The 22,194-nt window shown below is 42.5% G+C and overlaps 1 protein-coding gene across 2 annotated transcripts in view; it reads right to left on the minus strand.

Annotated features, from left to right (window-relative positions):
* Positions 1 to 5,791: 5,791 nt before the first annotated feature.
* Positions 5,792 to 22,194, minus strand: part of LOC147125215 (E3 ubiquitin-protein ligase XIAP-like) — a 33,111-nt gene continuing 16,708 nt past the window's right edge. For both annotated transcript variants that reach the window (XM_085999415.1, XM_085999407.1), the window contains exons 5-7: positions 10,390 to 10,438; positions 9,968 to 10,171; positions 5,792 to 7,667 (exon numbers count right to left, since the gene is read on the minus strand). In XM_085999415.1, coding sequence (XP_085855541.1) covers positions 7,477 to 7,667; positions 9,968 to 10,171; positions 10,390 to 10,438 — 444 coding nt within the window. In that variant the 3' untranslated portion in view covers positions 5,792 to 7,476. The remainder of the gene's footprint in view (positions 7,668 to 9,967; positions 10,172 to 10,389; positions 10,439 to 22,194) is intronic.

Raw genomic sequence — 22,194 nt, forward strand, 5'->3', positions numbered from 1 at the left:
AGTGTTGAATCATAGGAGGTGCGTCCGGCCCATGGAAACTCCCTTGGTGCTGTAAGCATGCATAAAGAGTGTTTGGAGAATCCCAAATTGTAACAGAATTGTAATGCCTTAATTATTAACTCACCAGGGACACCCTAAGCACAGTGGAGCTGTGTGTTCCTATCCTGCTACAGCTAGATTCCATTCCCCAAGTAGAGTGCAATACGATATGTTAATGCACTTTAATCTATTTCTACAAGCAACCTGGAAGGGGAGTAACAACTACTCCATTTGTGTATCATTTCCCCAATTAAGATTTAAATATTTCACAAAAAATACACGAATGGGGTTACATTAAATTTAATTTAAAATATATGCTCCTTTAAAGTAACTATAATCAAAGGGAATTACAGACTTTTCTTACCTCAGTTGCTATCCAAGAATTAAAACAGAATAAGCCAAAGAATTAACACTGCTTATTACAAAATTTACTCAGCTTAATAGGACAGGGAATAAGAATATAGCTCGGAGAGCTACCGGAAAGGTTAATTGATCTGTTGAACTTTACAAGGACAGAACATAACAGCAGTGCCAATTTTTAGACAGGGTTGCATTGTGAAATTCATATGCTGCTCATTGAAAAGCCCACTTACGCTTTGTTAATTTCCAACCACCACCCCTCCCCGCCAATATTTCTTCTACTGAAGCGTTGACTCTTGCTTGGGTACAGCTTCACGAGCACCTTGCAGAACCTCCCCAAAGTGGCTATTCATAATGTATGAATGTAATGAGTGAGTATTGACTGGCTATTCAATATGTAGACCATCACAGCTGAGCCTAATCCTGTTCTCACTAGGCGCGGATGCACATACATTTTCTCCTCCCCGAGCCGTAGGTACTACCTGGGCATTTTTTTGGTATGGCTCAGTAGGTCAACAGGTGTTGCATTTATCCATTTAGCCAGTTAGGCACACTCCATATTTGCCCTCCTTATGACACCAACATCAGTAATGTGGTCAATTAGTGGCAAGTATAATTATTGAGCTACTCAAATACAGAATGCTGTAGCATTCTGAGATTCCCCCTGCCCCTTTTACTGTATATATTTAAAAAAAACAGGAGCAGTTGCGAGCACAGTTTGTCTCAGCATCCCTGGCTTAAAAAGAGGAAAAATCCCAGGGTTCCTGCATCCTAACCATTATCCAGTGGCACTCATTGAAAAATGCAAGTTTGTAGATGTCAAAGATAGCATAGGGTTCAGCTGCAATGTACACTGGTCAGGTAGACGACACACATATGCTTTCAGAAGAGAAGGAAAGAAAATTTGTGCATGTAGGATTGGGTGGCTGCAGAAGGAAATTAAGTCTGTGGCCTTTTTCCTCAATATAGCTATTAAACTGTTAATATTTTGGAAAATTGAATAATTAATCTGGATCAGTGTATCTAAGATACCTTTGAAAATAAGCTCATGTGTGAAAATCCATGACAGAACAATCATACATAGGGACAGGTAAGATAGAGAATGTATCTTCTGACTTATCCTTCTCCAATAAATTTGCTGTGTTACAGCAAAGGCTGAACTGCTCTTGCATTTCGGCTATAGAGGGGCCACAGTATACAGAACCTGCAATTCTGGCACCAGACTACCCAGGATCACAACTGGTCTAAATTGAAAATTAGAACTGCAAAACGCCTATTTCTTAAATGTAACCTTCAAACAGAATTATATTAGACTTTAAGTCAATAGGCAATGCTTCATATGTGCTGTAGCAGTTCAATCTGTACATACAGCAAATGCATTTCTGTGGCAATTTGTAAAAGCAGTAATTTTAAAGCCTACATGAGGTGCCAAGATTGTTGGCTCTTAATGCAAGCACCTCGTGCAGCTGGCCACAATCCCAGAATAAACTTGCCAGATTCTCTAAGGCAGTCCGTCAGGAAGAGTTGGAAAATAAATGTTATATCAGCATAAGTCACTCTCATGTATCTTTTTTGTGCACTTTCAAAGTGGCAATATCCATATGCTTTGCTTGGGGAATATGGTGCAAAGCATCGGAGGGAGGAAGAGGTGATGGAGTAGAAAAAATGCAACAAAATAAAACATTGTAAAAGGCCTCAAAACAAAACATCAAGATTAGTTTTAATCCTTTTGACATCAATAACTTCCAGTCATACAAGATATCACGGGGTGAATTTCCGTGGGCGTTCGCCCACTCATCTGTTGTGATTTAGTCGGAAGAGCCACAGAAACCCCAGAAATGGGGCATAAATTGATGGCCTGCATTTTGCGGTCAGTGACTAGAATACGAACTTACCTGATGGGGAACCTCTTTCGCGAACTTTCTCTCTGACGCTGCGTAATCGAGGGCAGCGTAATGGCCCACGACCCCAGCGTGTCCATTTCAAAGGCAGTATGACAGCATACTCTCGGACCCACTGCAAATTTTGGCCCATTAATGTTTATGCCATTTTTCTCGGGTTTTCATGTTTTTTCCGCCAAAGTTACAGCAATCAGGAGAATCTTTTTGGAAATTAATTCTCACTCCCCTGTGTTTACTATTCCCAGTTACACACAAACAGATGGTGACAGGGGTAACATAGCATTGTATCCTTTTGGGGTTAACTACAAAAGCCCTGTGTGGTTTCCTGTTATTCAAACAGAAAAAAACCTTTGACATGAAACTAAGAATTGTCAATAGACGTACATTAGAAAAGCATTCAAAAAACCATTCCAAGCTAACCCAATGACGCAGTGAGTTTATCCAGTGAGAAACTGAGCCAGGGAAGTCCCAAGTTCAATTCTTGGTCTTAGCTGTCCTCAGCTGGTTCTGGTAGGAATCTGCAGAACGCCACAGTGCCCATAGTTAGGATGGGAGAAAAAAAAATCCACCGGAGTTGCTGCTTCTGATTGCTATCCTGCAATTCCTGCTGGAAAGTACCCCTGCTCGATGTAGGTTTTTTTGGGTTTTTTTTAAACGCGATTGTCAGGATGCGGTATTCCCCATCGGAAACAGTTGAAGCAGAAACCAAAATACCTTGTAAAAGGGAAGTAGATAAATATTTGTAAAAGAAAAATTAAAAGGGTATGGTAACGGGCGGGGGAATGAAACAAAGTGGACAGCTGTTTCAAGGAGTCGACCCAGGTTCGATGGGCCAAATGACAGCCACCTGTGTTGTAAAATCTTATGAAAAAAAAGTCATAGAAAATGTGATGAAAGTGCATGCAAACATTTAAACTCTAATGCAAACATTTCTAAAGAGGTCACTTTGAATTTGCTTTAAAACAATAAAACTAGCACCAGGTGTTTATTGCTTCAGAAATTCTATTGTGGATTAAATGATGCTATTAGAGTTTTTCTGCTTCATTGCAGCGTCAGTAATTTAACATTTTGCGTAACTTGAGCTCTTGGGTACGTGTATGTTTACCAAAGCTGCTCCAAGTCCCATATGGCATCTGAGCATGTTTTGACATGCAGACACACACGGTACACAGTCACTGATTGTCAAAAACTGATTGGTAACATGAGGTTACTGACGTCTGGAGAAATTATTGATCTAACACAACAGTACTAAGAGTTTGAAAAAAACTCTTCAAATCATTGTCTTCACTATCAAGATAACAGAGTGGTGCCTCAAAAAGGAGACGGCAAATTGATCAGATTCAAGATTCCACTGGGAGTTGTTCTGTATAACCCAGCACTACCTCATCACCAGTCGCAGAAAAAATACAGAGCAGTAAACTGACAGAACAATTTATATTAATCTTGGTGTCGGGGTTATAATTGAATAAGAAATTAAACAGCAACAAATGACAGTCCCCTCAATAAAACTCTTAATTCAAATGTCTAAAATCTTTTATTCACACCGTAATTTTATTGCTCTGGTTTCACTTCAAACTTGCAGCGCTCGTGGTATTGCTCATGACGTGCTCCCTGGGGATCTACATTTTTACAATAAAAGGGCATTGATGCGCCATCAATTTTATTAACTAAAGAATGAAGGTCTAGTCTCGAGTGGTCGACCAGTCCAGAATACTAAGGGACTGGGAGGTAGTCACTTATATACCTGGAATAGTGGGAGGAGTCAGCTGAGGCATGTCCAGACCTGTACCTACTGGAATACACATACAGGTATAACAGTGGTTTACCACAGGCATTATCAACTAAGTGTGTTGTAAAGGAACATAAAGTGTTTTAATGTATTACATGACAACCCTCATACAATGTCTGTCTTTTGTGCTGTCGTCATCTTGGTGCATTTCTCTTTTCTGTTGTCATTCCCTGTACATGTGATTGCCATTCGGCTGTAGAATTAGGGGGCATAGTCTCAGGATAAAGGGCTGGCCTTTTAAGACTGATGTGAGGAGCAATTCCTTTACTCAGAGGGTTATGAGTCTTTGGAATTCTCTCTGCTAAAGGGCTCTGGATGCTGAATCGTTGAGTATATTCAAGGCTGAAATAAATAGAATTTTAGACTCAAGGGGTAATCAAGGGAGATGGAGATCAGGTGGGCAAGTGGAGTTGAAGATCAGCCATGATGTTGTTGAATGATGGAGCGGGCTCGAGGGCAGACTCCTGCTCCTAATTCTTATGTTTTGCTCGTGTATGGCATGTTTTCCATCTGTGTTTTCTTTTGCATTTTGTCTGTCTTTGTGTATTGTCCTATGTATGTTGCGTCCTTTGTTCCTTGCTCAGCATCCTTCTGTTGGAACTTCCTATGTTTACAATTGTCCCATTTTCATTTTTGCCATCTTGAGGTCATGCCTGCTCCTATTTTTATTCTGTTCTTCCTCTCACCATCTGCTTCCCCTTCGCTGGATTTTCTCTAAGCGAACTTTACCTGCTGTTTAATTTTGATGCTGACCCATTGCCATCTCCACAGTCCCTCAGTGTTTTGCCTCTTATCCTTACTACAGATTGTTTGTTTGCCTCTGAATCCCTTGCATTTCAGTACTCCTTTGTGTTCTATTTCTTCATTTTTATTCCCACTTCCTCACTGTGGAGACAACACACAATCAAATAAATACTGTAGGTTCCCAAGAAATTAGTTGGTGGTTAAGCAGGGAGATGTACAAATGAACAAGAACACCAATAGTTTGATTTTCAAGTTTAAAAAAAAAGTTTGAATGCAACACCTATCCAGTTTCTGCTCATTAACATTGACCTTGTTCTCAGACTAAAGATTGTTGCGGGCCTCCCCCCGATTAATCAATGTGCATATCTAACTGCTTGCACACCCATTCCTGGCAGGTCATGGTCTCATACGATTTTTTTTTCCAAATGGCTGAAGTACAAAGTGATTTAAGTTCGGTCAGGCACCCAGTGACAATCCTGTTCCAAAACAGTATCTTACCAAAACTACTTCAACTGTCGTTTTGACGAGACATGAAAAATAGAGCTTCTCTACCCATTTTGGTTAACATAAAATATCCAATGGCACTTTCAGAGCAAGGAGCTTCCTCAAACATCCTGTCTGGCAATGCACACTGAACTCGACCCGGACCAAGATTAATCATCCAGCTCATTTGCTGTTTGTGGGATATTGCTGTGAAAATTAATGCTGTTCACACCAAAATAATAACCTTTTATATAAAAAATATAACTGAGTTATCCTGAACATAAACAAGTTTTTCTACATTAAAATAGCAGGATAGAGTCAGAATAAATCAGTAATCCTGGGCCCTAGACTGCACAAAGAGGCAGGACTACGACAGAATAGGATTCAGTACAAAAATCAGCAAACTATATTTGTATTGGCAGTAGTTATCTTCTGCTGCATTATTTGTACTCAAGTCTCCACACAGACATTCAGGAAGAATTAAATCAACTTTTATTACAACAAATTAATTCTCAGCCATGCACAATTGTAGTTTAAATAAAAACAAACTTCTATAAATTCATGTTATGTTAATCAGCAACTCAAAGATTGAGTCACATCAAGATACAATAGCATACTTTAAAAAGGTACAGGTTAAACTAAATCTTAGCGTTTTCAAAAAGGTAGATTTTATTCCTTTGGTCCAAAATACCAGTACATTGTGTTTATCTAAAATTTTGACAAGGACAAAACTGATCAAGAATATGGTGGGTTTGTACACCCAATCCCAGCAGAATCTGGTCAGAGGTTCCACTTGTTTTTAACCTGGTGATCTTACAACTAAAACTGTATATCTATATTTTCCTAATTTATTTTACACAATTGTCAATAAACAATAAAAAAAAGTCTGAAAGCTTAAAAAAAAGAAATATTCCACTACAGTTCCCTTAACAAGGGCTGAATATCATGGAGTCCACTCATCTATATGTTGGGTCATGGTTTACCAGCACACCAAAGGGTCATGATTACTGATATCTCATACCAGGGTAGTGCAGCTATCCTTCGGTCAAGAACGTGAATCTGACTCAGAATAGAGACTGTGCTGTACAGCCCAATATTGAATTCTCTCATGATATCACTACACACTCAGCTGACCAGTCCACTGCTTCCTTTATTCTGTTAGCTTTTAATTTAATCCCCATGGTGTAAACTTAATTGGGTATTTCCAGCTATAAATTTACTCAACAAGCACATTTTAAGTTTGCACTCAAAGCCCAAACCAAAAATTGAAAGTACAGTAGTTAGCCTGTTCCAGATTTTTTTTTTTTTTTTTAATAAATCGACGATCCCTTTGCCCTCAACTTCCTACAAGACAGCCTCTCTGTTGTTTAAATGGGACCATTTTGAAATGTAGACTAATCCACAACCAGAGTTATGCTAGACAGATTTCCAAGTTCACAAATGCATAACACACCAGTTTTTCCTACCACCCTCATGGAAATAGAGTATGCAGTAATCTGGCAACATGCCTAAAAAGGACTGAAAATTCACCACCAATAGCAAAAACAGATTTCAACCCACAATTTCAATCCAAGGCTGCCAGTTTCATAAAGTGCTGTTAATTCAACGCAATTCTTAACATTAAGAAAGCCCAAATTTTATCAATTTGTGCCATGACAAATTACAGTATACATTAAAACAGAATGCTTCAATTGAAGGACATTTGTTCAGTGAAACACAGACCTCCATGATCAAGGATATCCTAACAAAAGTTTGTATTAGAGACAGTGGGAATCCTGTTCTATAGCAGGAATTGCATTAGAACCTTCTGAAATAGCTAATGTTTGATAAATAGCTGTAAAAGATTTTAAAAAACACAAATGGTCAACAGGTTGCTATGTTGAAGCATAATGGCCTTTTCAATCCAACAGTTCTTAGCTATCCAAGCAATAGTGTACAAATTATAGTGAAGTGTTCTTCGGGTTACCAGTTAATTGGCATGCTGTAACATTTTCTATACAATGATTATTTGACTAAGTCACTGCACAAAGAGTTAAAAGAAACAAGTTGAAATGTGGCACTTAATTTAATACACAATAAGTTAATAAAATCCTCATACTGCAAAACTCAGGCAACAATTTTGGGTCAGTTTTACTTCTTTCATGAGTTACTTTCCAGTTATTAAGACATGTATATTCTAACTCTTTCCAGAATTTGGGAGCAACATATAGGGCACTTCTGCACAGCAGAACATGTTTTACATGTGGCTATATGACCACAGGGTACAAAGGCAATGCAAACATCTTGATCCCAGCAAATTTTGCAACACTTCTCTTCCTTTAGTTTTCTCAATTGCTCCTCCACGTTTGTATCTATAAAGACATATTAAGAGACACTGTTGAAACAGGCTTAGAGGTTAAACTTGATTAACATATACATGCTTCTAAAAGTAAAACATTTAACTAGTCAAAGCAATTGCAACTAGAATGCCAACACTACATATTCAAAGAGAAAGTAACTCGGGTTTAAAAACATACCCAGAAACAAGTCTAACATACAAAGTTAATACTCAATATATTTCTATTTAAGGTCATCAAGAATCTCAGGCCAGGCAATAAAGGCAATAAACAAGGGTATCCATGAAACATGTAAAAATGCTCGATTTCAGTGAACCATAAAGCTGTTGTGCTCGGCTGTGAAGAAAGGCAATCCCAAATTTAAAAGTTGTGAATTTTGTGCTGATCTAAATAAGGGGCAAAGCTGCTGAGAAATGCCATCCATTCTAGGCATCCAACAGCAAATAATCTCAGGTCGAGTGTCTATGTTTTTCCTCAGTGGGCTGCATAGGTACTTGGGGACGGCAGGTGGTTAATAGCCATGTTTCGACTGAATGCACATGTCCCAGGTGCTGATACTAACTGATCTTGGGTGTTGCAGTAAGATTTATAACATAAGAACATAAGAAATAGGAGCAGGAGTAGGCCAATCGGCCCCTCAAGCCTGCTCCGCCATTCAATAAGATCATGGCTGATCTGATCCTAACCGCCAATCCACTATCACAGAACCATCTCCTGAATCTAACAGAATTAGACACACGAAATAGGAGCAGGATCAGGCTACACGGCCCCTGGACCCGCTCCGCTACCCACAGGACCATGTCCGATCCGAACCTAGACTCATGTCCAAATTCCTGCCCGCTCCCCGTAACCCTTAATTCCCTTTACTTCTAGGAAACTGTATTTGTTTTAAATTTATGTAATGATGTAGCTTCTACAGCTTTTTGGGGCAGCATATTCCATGGACCTACCACCCTCTGAGTGAAGTAGTTCCTCCTCATCTCAGTTTTGAAAGAGCAGCCCCTTATTCTAAGACTATGCCCCCTATTTCTAGTTTCACCCATCATCGGGAACATCCTCCCCGCATCCACCCGATCCAACCCCTTCACAATCTTATATGTTTCAATAAGATCGCCTCTCATTCTTCTGAACTCCAATGAGTAGAGTCCCAATCTACTCAACCTCTCCTCATATGTCCATCCCCTCATCCCCGGGATTAACCGAGTGAACCTTCTTTGTACTGACTCGAGAGCAAGTATGTCCTTTCTCAAGTATGGACACCAAAACTGTACGCAGTATTCCAGGTGCGGTCTCACCAATACCTTGTACAACTGAAGCAATACCTCCCTATTTTTATATTCTATCCCCCTAGCAATGAAAGCCAGCATTCCATTGGCTGCCTTAATCACTTGCTGCACCTGCATACTAACCTTTTGAGTTTCGTGCACCAGGACCCCCAGATCCCTTTGTAGTTCAGTACTTTCCAGTTTCTTGCCATTAAAGATAATAGCTTGCTCTACGATTTTTCCTGCCAAAGTGCATAACCTCACACTTCCCAGTATTGTATTCCATCTGCCTTTGAGACAGCACTACAAAGGCTTTCACACCCTTAAGGCCAACAACATTCACAATAGAACAAACCAGTGAATAAACACAAGAGGACTGAACTGCCTGCAATAAGGGCTAGATCACCAGGGCTCAGGAGCCTTGTAGCCCACAGTCTGCACATTGGACACTACTTATGTCTAGCATAGTTAGATGCAGAGAAAGTCATGCTCGATTCTTTCCCAAGAATCTACCGGAGATGAAGGTCTCTCACTTCATCAGTGATGTGACATTGTACATTTCCCCCAGTCATGTTGCATTTGAGCTAAGTTACTAATGTAATGTTGAATCAGAGGCAGTTTGGTTCTACGAATTCATGCCCACTAGGATCTGGATCGAGACTGCTTAAAACACAAGTCAAATAGAACTTGTACAATGAGACTGAGGAAATTTCTCATCAGTTTGCAGGTGGATTTGGAGATGTCCCAAATGCAAAAGGACAATTTCTAATCCACTAGATCACCCCAGTCTGTTCAAGCTAATACATTTAAAAAAAATTCAGCATTAGGAGAAATGAACAGATGTTATGCTGATAGGGTTAGATGAAGAGGGGTGAAGGGAGACTCGTGTAGACCATAAACACAGCCTTGACTAGTTGAGGCAAAGGGCCTGTTTCTGTGCTGTACATTCTATGTAGTTCAAGCATGCGGTGTTCACTTTGAATTTAATAGAACTCTTGCTGGAGGCTTGATGCGAGAGGAGAGGCAAGGGGTAGGCAATCGTGCAATTACCTTCACTCTGCCCCTCATGTTCCTGATCCTGTGTTTCTTTTTCAGCTGCCAGAAGATCTGCAACCAGTGTTTCAACAGACCTGTAGGTATCACGTGTCATTTGAAGTTTCTTTTTCACCAGTTCCATTACTAGTGAGTTGTCAAATCCCATCTCAAGAGCACCCTGAACTACAGGGGTTTGCATAAACAAGCTTTCTGAAAATACTAATATATAAAAAAGGACATTAATACATAAAAAGGACATTAATACAGTGATGAATTATCAAACAGGAAAACAAAGATTAAATATTTAACATGATAATCATGTTACACATTGGGGGACACAATGAGTCTTCTTACCAATACATAGTGGTTCAAAGAACAGTCAATATCTGCATTTTTGCAAAGGATTTCACAAAACTCAAGTTAGCAAAAAAACTAACCAGATTCTGGTAGATGTGCAGAAAGACTAGCTTGTTGGAATGCTTCAGCCTGAAATAAAAAATTATATTTTTGAAAATGAACTATGCACGCACATATATTTATAGTTGAATGACAACTCTGAAAGTGATGCACGTGGTTAACTCGGTCATATTGTGTCCAAAGAGCGACTTCCTTTGCGATACTTGGAAATATTTAAGGATACTCAATTCAGTTAACGTTTTTGGGAAGTTGTAGACCATGTTCAAAGAAGGCTACAAGAGTCAAGAAAAGGAAGTTGAACACTTTCCAAGGTTTAAGATCTAAGGACTTGCATTTAGAGCACCCTTCATGACCTCCGGGCATCTCGAAGCACTATACAGCCAATTAAGTACTTCTGAAGTGTAGTCACTGTTGTAATGCAGTGGCAGCTAATTTGCATAAACAGCAAAATCCCCCAAACAGCAATGTGATAATGACCAGATAATGTGTTTTAGTGGTGGTAGAGATATAAATATTGGCCAGGACACCAGGGAAAATGCCCCAACTCCTCTTCAAACAGGGCTGAGATTTAAAAAATTTTAATTTTTTAATTTTTTTTTACTTCCACCAGAAAGCAGATGGAGCCTCAGTTTAATGTGTCAGCCGAAAAGTGGCACCTCCGACAGTGCAGCACTCCCTCTGGACTGCTCTGCAGTGTCAGCCTAGATTACACACTCAAGTCTCTGGAGTGGAACTTGAACCCACAATCTTCTTACTCGGAGGCAAATGTTTATAACCAAAGTTAAGTTGTTTAGAGCCAAATAGAAGTTCATCATCATGAAGTGCATTACAAAAGTGAAATTGATTCCATAAGCTTAAAAAGCAGTACAAAGAATTCAAGAGCACCCTGAACTACAGGGGTTTGCATAAACAAGCTTTCTGAAAATACTAATATATAAAGAATTCTATTATGTGAAAGGTTAGCAAAAGGCAAAAGAAAATGGCCAAGCTGCCAACTTGCTGCAAGTATCCAGAGAGATGAATTCAGAGCATCCTAGAGGAAGTCAGAACTGCTCAACACAATAGCCTAAGAGCTTGTATGACTGTCACAAAATAGACAGCCTCACTGAAAATCCACCAGTGATGTGCTAAATACAGACTGTAAATATTACCTTAAGCAATGTAAACTTAGACAATTAGACTATTACTAAGCAAAAACCCCACTTGTTTTGGAAGATCATGACCGAAGCATCTACAATTTGCTCACCTACTTTTAATACAACAGCAAAATACAGCAGATGCTGGAAATCTGAAAGAACAGAAAATGCTGGAAACACTCAGCAGGCCAGGCAACATCCGTGGAGAAAGAAACCGAGTCAACGTTTCAGGTTGATGACACTTCGTCAGAACTGGAAAAAGTTGGAGTTGTAACAGGTTTTACGCAGGTGCAGAGGTAGGGAAAAGGGGGGGGGGGGGGCAAAGAGGGGAGGAAGGAACTAAAGGCATAGTCGGTGCTAGAATTGAACTCAGGAGAGATAAAATGTTGCAAATGGGGATGGCAGAATCATCAACAGCTGCTGCCTGAAAAAATGGGGGGGGGGGGGGTTTCGTCTGGCCAGTGTCAGGAGCGGGGAGAGTGGAGGTTCAGTGAGTATTTAAACTCACTTTCACAGGCTTTTTTTTTTTTTTTTTTTTTGAGGCGTACCAATTTCGCAGACCAGCGGTGGCGTTCCAGAGCCACGTCACGATTCAAAACGTGACGTGGGCAGGAGGGAGCAGCTGATTGGGGGAGTACGGCCAGGTGAGTACTAATACTGCTCTGTAGTTTGACATTTAAGGTTCATAGTTTATAAAGTCTTAATTTTGTGGTTCTAGTTTCTAAGGTCTCTGCAGGGAGTGCTAGGAAACAAGGGCCCTTGAGTATATCATTTAATTGTAGTATAATTGGTGGTATTGATTTAATTTAAATTAATCGAAGGGTAAGTCATGGCAGCAAAGCACAGCCCCGTGACATGCTCCTCCTGCACGATGTGGGAAATCAGGGACACTTCCTGTGTCCCTGACGACCATGTGTGCGTGAAGTCTATCCAGCTGCAGCTACTGGCAGACCGCATTGCGGCACTGGAGCTGCGAATGGATACATACTGGAGCATTCGCGATGCTGAGGACGTCGTGGATATCACATTTAATCAGTTGGTCACACCGCAGATAAAGGCTGCACAGGCAGGAAGGAAATGGGTGACCGCCAGGCAGAGTAGTAGGCGCAGGCAGGAAGTGTAGGGGTTCCCTGTGGCCATCCCCCTCTCAAACAGATATACCGCTTTGGATATTGTTGGGGAGGATGGCTTATCGGGGGAAGGCAGCAGCAACCAACTTCCTGGCACCATGGGTGGTTCTGCTGCACGGGACGGGAGGAAAAAGAGCAGGAGCGCTATAGTGATAGGGGATTCTATTGCAAGGGGAATAGATCGGCTTTTCTGCGGCCACAAACGAGACTCCAGGATGGTATGTTGCCTCCCTGGTGCAAGGATCAAGGATGTCTCAGAGCGGCTGCAGGGCATTCTGGAGGGGGAGGGTTAACAGCCAGTTGTCATGGTGCATATATAGGTAAAAAACAGGATGAGGTCCTAAAAGCTGAATATAGGGAGTTAGGAGGTAAATTAAAAATAGGACCTCAAAAGTTAGTAATCTCAGGATTGCTACTAGTGCCATGTGCTAGTCAGAGTAGAAATAAAAGGATATTTCAGATGAATACGTGGCTAGAAGAATGGTGCAAGGGGGAGGGATTCAAATTCCTGGGACATTGGAACCGGTTCTGGGGAAGGTGGGACCAGTAAAAACTGGACGGTTTGCACCTGGGCAGGACCGGGACCGATATCCTCGGGGGAGTGTTTGCTAGTGCTGTTAGGGAGGGTTTAAACTAAAATGGCAGGGGGTTGGGAATCTGTGCAGGGAGACAGAGGAAAGGGAAGCAAGGATAGAAGCAAAAAAGACAGGAAGGAGAAAAGCAAAAGTGGAAGTCAGAGAAATCAAGGGTGTAAATCAAACATGGCCACAGTAAACAATAATTCTAAAAAGTCTAAGAGTGTTAAAAAAACAAGCCTGAAGGCTTTGCGTCTTAATGCGAGGAGCATTCGTAATAAGATGGATGAATTAGCTGCGCAAATAGATGTAAATGGATATGATATAATTGGGATTACGAAACATGGCTCCAGGGTGACAAAGGCTGGGAATTCAACATCCAGGGGTATTCAATATTCAGGAAGGACAGGCAAAAAGGAAAAGGCAGTGGGGTAGCATTGCTGGTTAAAGAGATTAACACAATAGTAAGGAAGGATATTAGCTCTGACGATGTGGAATCTGTATGGGTAGAGCTGAGAAATACCATGGGACAGAAAACATTAGTGGGAGTTGTATACAGACCCCCAAACAGTAATGCGGAGGTTGGCGATGACATTAAATGGGAAATTAGAGAGGCGTGCAATAAGGGCACAGCAGTTATCATGGGTGACTTTAATCTACATATAGATTGGTCTAACCAAATTAGTAACAATACTGTGGAAGAGGAATTCCTAGAGTGCATACGGGATGGTTTCCTGGACCAATATGTCAAGGAGCCAACTAGAGATCAGGCCATCTTAGACTGGGTATTATGTAATGAGAAAGGATTAATTAGCAATCTTGTTGTGCGAGGCCCCTTGGGGAGGAGCGATCATGATAGATTTCTTCATTAAAATGGAGAGTGAAGTAACTGACTCAGACTTGGGTACTGAATTTAAATAAAGGAAACTACGATGGTATGCGGCACGAGTGGGCTAGGATGGATTAGGGAACGTTACTTAAAGGGCTGACAGTAGATAAGCAATGGCAACCATTTAAAGATCGCATGGATGAACTACAGAATTTGTTCATCCCAATTTGGCATAAAAATAAAACAAAAAAGGTGACTCAACATTGGCTAACAAGGGAAATTAGGGATAGCATAAAATCCAAGGAGAGGACATATAAATTGGCCAGAAAAAGCAGCAAACCTGAGGATTGGGAGCAGTTTAGGATTCAGCAAAGGAGGACAAAGGGATTAATTAAGAGGGGGAAAATAGAGTATGAGAGTAAGCTTGTAGGGAACATAAAAACTGACTGTAAAAGCTTCTATAGATATGTGAAGAGAAAAAGATTGGTGAAGTCAAGCGGAGGTCCCTTGCAGTCAGAATCAGGGGAATTTATAATGGGGAACAATGACATGGCAGACCAATTAAATACATACTTTGGTTCTATCTTCACAAAGGAGGACACAAATAAACTCCCAGTGATGTTGGGGAACATAGGGTCTAATGAGAGGAAGGAACTGAATGAAATCAGTATATGTAGGGAAAGAGTGTTAGGGAAATTGACAGGATTAAAGGCCGATAAATCCCCAGGGCCTGATAATCTACATCCTAGGGTACTTAAGGAATTGGCCCTAGAAGTAGTAGATGCATTGCTGGTCATCTTCCAAAATTCTATATACTCTGCAACAGTTCCCATGGATTGGAGGATAGCTAATGTAACCCCAATATTTAAAAAAGGTGGTAGAGAAAAAACTGGGAATTATAGACCGGTAAGCCTGACATCGGTAGTGGGGAAAATGCTAGAGTCCATTATAAAAGATGTAATAGCAAAGCACTTGGAAAACAGCGACAGGATTGGACAAAGTCAGCATGGATTTACAAAAGGTAAATCGTGCTTGACTAATCATCTGGATTTTTTTGAGGGTGTAACTGGTAGAATAGATAAGGGAGAACCAGTGAACGTGGTGTATTTGGACTCTCAGAAGGCTTTCGTTAAGGTCCCGCATAAGAGACTAGCGTGCAAAGTTAAAGCACATGGGATTAGGGGTAAGGTACTGACTTGGATAGAGAACTGGTTGGCAGACAGGAAGTAAAGAGTTGGAATAAACGGGTCTTTTTCCGAGTGGCAGGCAGTGACTAGTGGGGTACCGCAGGGATCGGTGCTCAGACCCCAGTTATTCACAATATATATAAATGATCTAGACGAAGGAACTAGATGTAGTATCTCCAAGTTTGCAGACGACACAAAGCTGGGTGGGCGTGTGTGCTGTGAGGAGGACGCAGAGGAACTCCAGTACGATTTGGACAGGTTGGGCGATTGGGCAGATGCAGTATATAATGTGGATAAATGTGAGGTTATCCACTTTGGGTGGCAAAAACAGGAAGGCAGATTATCTGAACAGCAATAGATTGGGAAAAGGGGAAGTGCAACGAGACCTGGGTGTCCTTGTGCACCAGTCGCTGAAGGTAAGCATGCAGCTGCAGCAGGCGGTTAAAGTGGCAAATCGTAAGCTGGCCTTCATAGCGAGAGGATTCAAGTACAGGAACAAGGATGTCTTGCTGCAGTTGTACAGGGCCTTGCTGAGACCACACCTTGAGTATTGTGTGCAGTTTTGGTCACCTTATCTGAGGAAGGATGTTCTTGCCATGGAGGGAGTGCAGTGAAGATTCACCAGACTGGTACCTGGGATGGCAGGAATGACATATGAAGAAAGATTGGGTTGATTAGGCTTATATTCGCTAGAGTTTAGAAGAATGAGAGGGGATCTCATTGAAACTTATAAAATTCTAACAGGACTAGACAGATTAGATGCAAGAAGGCTGTTTCCGATGGCAGGGGAGTCCAGAACCAGGGGTCACAGTCTAAGGATAAGGGGTAAGCCATTAAGGACTGAGATGAGGAGGAATTTCTTCACCCAGAGAGTGGTGAAGCTGTGGAATTCTCTACCACAGAAGGCAGTTGAGGCCAATTCATTAAATATATTCAAGAAGGAGTTAGATATATTTCTTAAGGCTAAGGGGATCAAGGGAGATGGGGAGAAAGCAGGGACAGGGTACTGAATTTGGATGATCAGCCATGATCGCATTGAATGGTGGAGCAGGCTCGAGGGGCAAATGGCCTACTCCTGCTCCTATCTTCTATGTTTCAATGAAATTGTTGAACTCAATGTTGAGTCCAGAAAGCTGTAAAGTGCCTAATCGAAAGAGGAGGTGCTGTTCCTCGAGCTTACGTTGAGCTTCATTGGAACAGTGCAAGAGGCAGAGGACGGTGAGTTCAGAGTGGGAGTGGAGGAGAGAATTGAAGTGACAAGCAACCAGAAGCTCGGGGTCAACCTTACGGACTGAAGAGGTGTTCAGCAAAGCAGTCACCCAATCTGCCTTTAGTCTCCCCAATGTAGAGGAGACCGCATCGTGAGCAGTGAATACAGTATACTAACTTGCAAGTACAAGTAAATCTCTTTCACCTGCAAGGGGTGTTTGGGGCCATGGACATTGGGAAGGGAGGAAGTAAAAGGGCAGGTGTTATATCTCCTGCACTTGCATGGGATGGTGCCGTGGGCAGGTGAGGGGCTGTTGAGGGTGATTGAGGAGTGGACCAGGGTGTTGCGGAGGGAGCGGTCACTTTGGAATGCTGAAAGGGGAGGTGAGGGGAAGATGTGTTTGGTGGTGGGATCACGTTGGAGGTGGCAGAAATGGCAGAGGATGATGCGTTGAATGTGGAGGCTGGTGGGGTGAAAGGTGAGGACAAGGGGAACCATATCGTGGTTCTGGGAGGGAGAATGGGCGAGAGCAGAAGTGCGGAAAATGGAACGGATACGGTCGAGGGCCACGTCAACCATGGTGAAGGGGAATCCTCGGTTGAGGAAAAAGGAAGACATATTGGAAGCACTGGTATGGAAGGTGGCATCGTCAGAACAGATGCGGCGGAGACGGAAAAACTGGGAGAATGGAATAGAGTCCTCAAAGGGAGCAGGGTGGGAGGAAGTGTAGTCCAGGTAGCTGTGGGAGTCAGTGGGCTTGGAGTGAATGTTTGTCGATAGCCTATCGCCAGAAATGGAGACAGAGAAGTCAAAGAAGGGAAGAGAAGAGTCGGAGATGGACCATGTGAAGGTGAGGGCAGGGTGGAAATTGAAAGCAAAGTGAATGACATTTTCCAGTTCAGGGCGAGAGCAGGAAACTGCACCAATACAGTCATCAATGTACCAGAAAAAGAGCTGAGGGAGGAGACCTGAGTAGGACTGGAACAAAGAATGTTCCACATATCCTACGAAAAGGCAGGCGTAGCTAGGGCCCATGCGGGTTCCCATTGCAACACCTTTGATTTGGAGGAACTGAGTGGAGTCAAAGGAGAAGTTGTTCAATGTGAGAACAAATTCATCCAAGCAAAAGAGGGTGGTGGTGGATGGGGACCGGTTGGGCCTCTGTTCAAGGAAGAAGTGGAACGCCCTCAGGCTGTCCTGGTGAGGGATGGAGCTGTAGAGGGATTGGACAACCAGTGAAAAAAGAAACGGTTGGGGCCAGGAAACTGGAAACTGTTAAAGTGGTGGAGAGCGTCAGATGAGTCGCGAATGTAGGTGGGAAGAGACTGGACAAGGGGAGAAAAAAAGAGTCGAGATAGGAAGACATCAGTTCCATGGGGCAAGAACAGGCTGAAACAATGGGTCTACCAGGGCAGCCCTGTTTGTGGATCTTGGGAAGGAGGTAGAAGCGGGTTGTGCGGGGTTTGGGGACTATGAGGTTGACAGCCATGGAGGGAAGATCTCCAGAGGAGATGAGGTCAGTGACAGTCTTGGAAACAATGGCTTGAGGTTTGGTAGTGGGGTCATGGTTCAGGGGGAGGTAGGAGGAGGTGTGAGAGAGAGTTGGCCTTCAACCTCCAAACAGTAGAGATCGGTTTGCCAAACAACGGCACCACCTTTGTCAGCAGGTTTAACCAAGGATTCCCCTCTACCGTGGTTGACATGGCCCTCGACCGTGTCCGTTCCATTTCCCGCACTTCTGCTCTCTCCCCTTCTCCCTCCAATTTCCTTATCGTTCACCTTGTCCTCACTTTTCACCCCAACAACCTCCACATTTAACGGATCGTCCTCCGCCACTTCCGCCACCTCCAACATGATCCCACCACCTCCCCTTTCAGCATTCCGAAGGGACCGCTCCCTCTGCAACACCCTGGTCCACTCCACAATCACCCCCAACAGCCCCTCCCCTCCCCACAGCACCATTCCATGCAAGCGCAGGAGATGCGACACCTGCCCTTTTACCTCCTTCCTTCCCACTGTCCAGGGCCCCAAACATCCCTTCCAGGTGAAACAGCGATTTACTTGTCCTTCTTGCAATTTAGTATACTGTATTCACTGCTCACGATGCGGTCTCCTCTACATTGGGGAGACTAAATGCAGATTGGGTGACCGCTTCGCTGAACACCTCCGTTCAGTCCAGCTTCTGGTCGCTTGTCAATTCAATTCTCCCCTCCACTCCCACTCTGACCTCGGCCTCTTGCACTGTTCCAATGAAGCTCAAGGAACAGTACCACCTTTCGATTGGGCACTTTACAGCCTCTGAACTCAACATTGAGTTCAACAATTTCAGACTATAACATCCCCCACGCGCCCCCCCCCAATTTTTTCAGGTGGCAGCTGTCGACGATTCTGCCATCCCCATTTACAACATTTTCTCTCTCCGGAATTCAATCCTAGCACAGACTGTACCTTTAGTTCCTTCCTCCCCGCCACCCTGCCCCCTTTCCCTGCCTCTGCACCTGCATAAAACCTGTTACATCTCCAACTTTTTCCAGTTCTGACGAAGGGTCATCGACCTGAAACGTTAACTGTTTTTCTCTCCACGGATGCTGCCTGGCCTGCTGAGTGTTTCCAGCATGTTCTGTTACTTCTTTTAATACTCTGGGATGGAAACTATGAGGTCCTGGTTGTCAGGCTCAATGTTAGATATATTGCTAGTTCTATCTTTGATGCTTCTGGCAAACAGGAGTCAAGTTGCACTTCAATGTTGTACTGGAGACTTGCCAAGTACATACCTGACTTGGTTAACTATTTTAGACTAGGATATGAGAGACTGTTGGAAGCAAGCTGAATTAGACATCATACATGAAACCCTAAACACTACTGTTAAATTCCAATCCAATTGGAGTACAGATGTTGACAAAAGGTGGAAAAGGAAATGACTGTCCGCTCCAATTTCCTTCAACTGATACATGTTACACATTAGAATGTTACAAGATTACTTAAATATTGTACAAGATATAGCCAGGAGACACATTATAGCCATGCAAGCTGTGCAGTTGCATATCATTTTGGCAAAATTCCAGCAGCCCTTCACTATTTGTGGAACTGCAATACAGCACAAGTTAGTCTTCAGGAGACGAGGTTGAAAAGAGAAAATGGTTTCCTTGCAAAGCATGTTGGTGAGGCAACTAGGGATAAACAAATTCTAGATCTGTTTTTTTTAAACCAATGATCCTAGTGCTGCATCAAACCTCCATGTTGGGGGGTGGGTTGAAAGAGAGAACACACCTGGCCAGTTCATGTAATATTTCAGATCAGCCATGATCTCATTAAATGGCGGAGGGGCCAAATGGCCTACTCCTGCTCCTATTTCTTGTGTTATCTTATTGCCAATCTAAGGCTGCAGCCAATCTAACGCTGGTCCCAGATTTTAAGAGGACTAACTTGACCAAAATGGCTGAGGATTTGGCAAAAGTTGACTGCCTATCTAGTAGGGTTACCCAATCAAGTACAGAGAACAAATGGGTTCTATTTAAAACCACTCGGAATGAAGCCATGCATGTCCCAATGGTTAAAAGGGCACATAGCAAAACAAACCATTATGGTTAGCAAGGAATGTGTAGAGGCAAATTCGATTGAAATAGAAGGCATTCTACACTCAAAATGTTTAGCTCACAAGAGAAAAGTATCACATGCAATTAAGGGAGACAAAAACAGCCATTAGGATAGCCAAAAGATATCTGGAAAAGAAGATGGTGTGCAATTGTGGCAATAATAGCAAAAGCATTTTTAGTTATGTCAGAAGTCAGAAGATCATTAAGGACAGTACAGGGCCACTAAAGGATACTGTGGAGCAGATTCAAAGCGATTCTCAGGTTATGGCAGAGCTGCTAAATGACTATTTCACATCAGTCTATACTCCTGGAGATGATGCCCAGATGGGGGTTGCTCTGTATTGAACAGCATTTAGACAGCAATGTCATCTTGAACAGATTAGAAAAGATCAAAATTGATAGGGCTCGAGGTCAGGATAACTTCCATCCAAGGGTGATTAAAGAGATGGGACAAGTGCTCCGAGTCCCTTGCCCAAAACTTCAATAGTTCAACATAGTCAGGGATAGTTCCCTTGGACTGGAAGCTAGTTCATTTATGTCCTATTTTCAAAAAAGGAGATAAATCCGACCCAATGAACTACAGGCCTATTATCCTGACATCCACGCTGGGAAGAGGCTAGAAGGGATCATAAGAGATGCAGTTTATGATCACTGGGAAAGGCACATTAGAAATTCACAACACAAGTTCTGGAAAAAAATAGGTTGCGTTACAAATTTTAGTTTTTTGACGTAGTCACCACTTGGGCAGTGGAGGAGGGAAATCCAGCAGACAATGTCTACCTGGACTTTCAGAAAGCATTTGATAAAAAGGTACCTCACACTAAGTTACTTCGCACGACAGAATCTTGTGGGATCAGTAGAAATCTGAAACGCTAGATTGGGAACTGGCTTCAATCCTGCAGCCAAAAAGTTGCAGTTAACAGATGTGGTTCAGCCTGGAGACATGTTACTAGTGGTGTCCCCCAGGGATCAGTCCGAGGCCTGCTGCTCTTCACAGTCTATTAATGACCTGGATAGTGGTGTTGGGAGTGCAAGTAAATTTGCAGATGACACCAAAACCTGTTCAAGGGTTAAGATGGTAGAAGAATGCAATCAAATCCAGAGAGATTTACATGTGCTAGGGGAGTGGGCCACACAATGGCAAATGGTGCTTAATTTAGATAAATGTCCATCAGAATACACACATGATTTGCAGGGAACAATACTCAGAGATCGAGAAATAGATCAAGGTGTTACTGTGCACAGATGATTGAAGATTTATGACCAACGTAGAGAAACTGTAGCAAAAGCCAACAGGATATTGGGTTGCATTAATAAAACCACTCAGTATAAATGAAAGGACACCATTTTGACACTATACAGGTTGCTGGTCAGACCACACCTAGAGTACGGCGCCCAGTTCTGGTTCCCTGGCCATGCCCCCACCCCACGACGAGGATGACAAAATGGCCTTGGAAAAGAGAACTACAAAATTAATTCCTAGCTTAAAGAACCTCAGCTACTCAGACTCAAGGACCTTGGTCTACTTACTTCAAAGCAGCACAGACTTAGAGGTCACGTGATAGGTGTCAATAAATAATTCAAGGGCTGGATAGCGTCCCTATTGATTATTCCAGTTTTAATAGATTGGGGAGAACCAACGGACAGGAGTTTAAACTATGCAAGAATAGGAATAAACTGGACGTTAGGCAATGGTTCTTCTCACAGAAAGTAGTGAGCTTCCAGAATACATTGTCAGCTGGTGTGGTGGGTGCTGACCCTCTATGCTTTCAAGAGGGAGCTGGACCGATTCTTGACTGGGGCAGAGATTGCATCATATAGAAGGCCAAGTGTCTTTAGAGAAAAAACTTGGGCCATGTGATCTCCTGGACTAGTTTTGATCACCTGAGGGGGATCAGCAAGGAATTTTCCAGAGTATTTTGGCTCTTCTAGGAAATTACATCTCTGCAGGGGAGGGAAGCAGTGTTTATTCTTCATGATGATCTGGCCATCATGGTGTCGGGCAGGCTCAATGGACTAGCTGTTCTTTTCCTGCGAGTCAGTTTTGCATGTTCATCGACAACTAAGACCACATGGTAAATCTGTGCTGCTGGGTTCTCAGTTATGCCAGTCAATAACACTGCAAGGACAAGTGATGGAAGGCATTTCATCTATGCTTATCC

The sequence above is a fragment of the Somniosus microcephalus genome, chromosome 1 (genome assembly GCF_052327205.1).
Source record: "Somniosus microcephalus isolate GS21.2 chromosome 1, FLI_Smic_1.0, whole genome shotgun sequence".
Taxonomy (NCBI): Eukaryota; Metazoa; Chordata; class Chondrichthyes; order Squaliformes; family Somniosidae; genus Somniosus; species Somniosus microcephalus.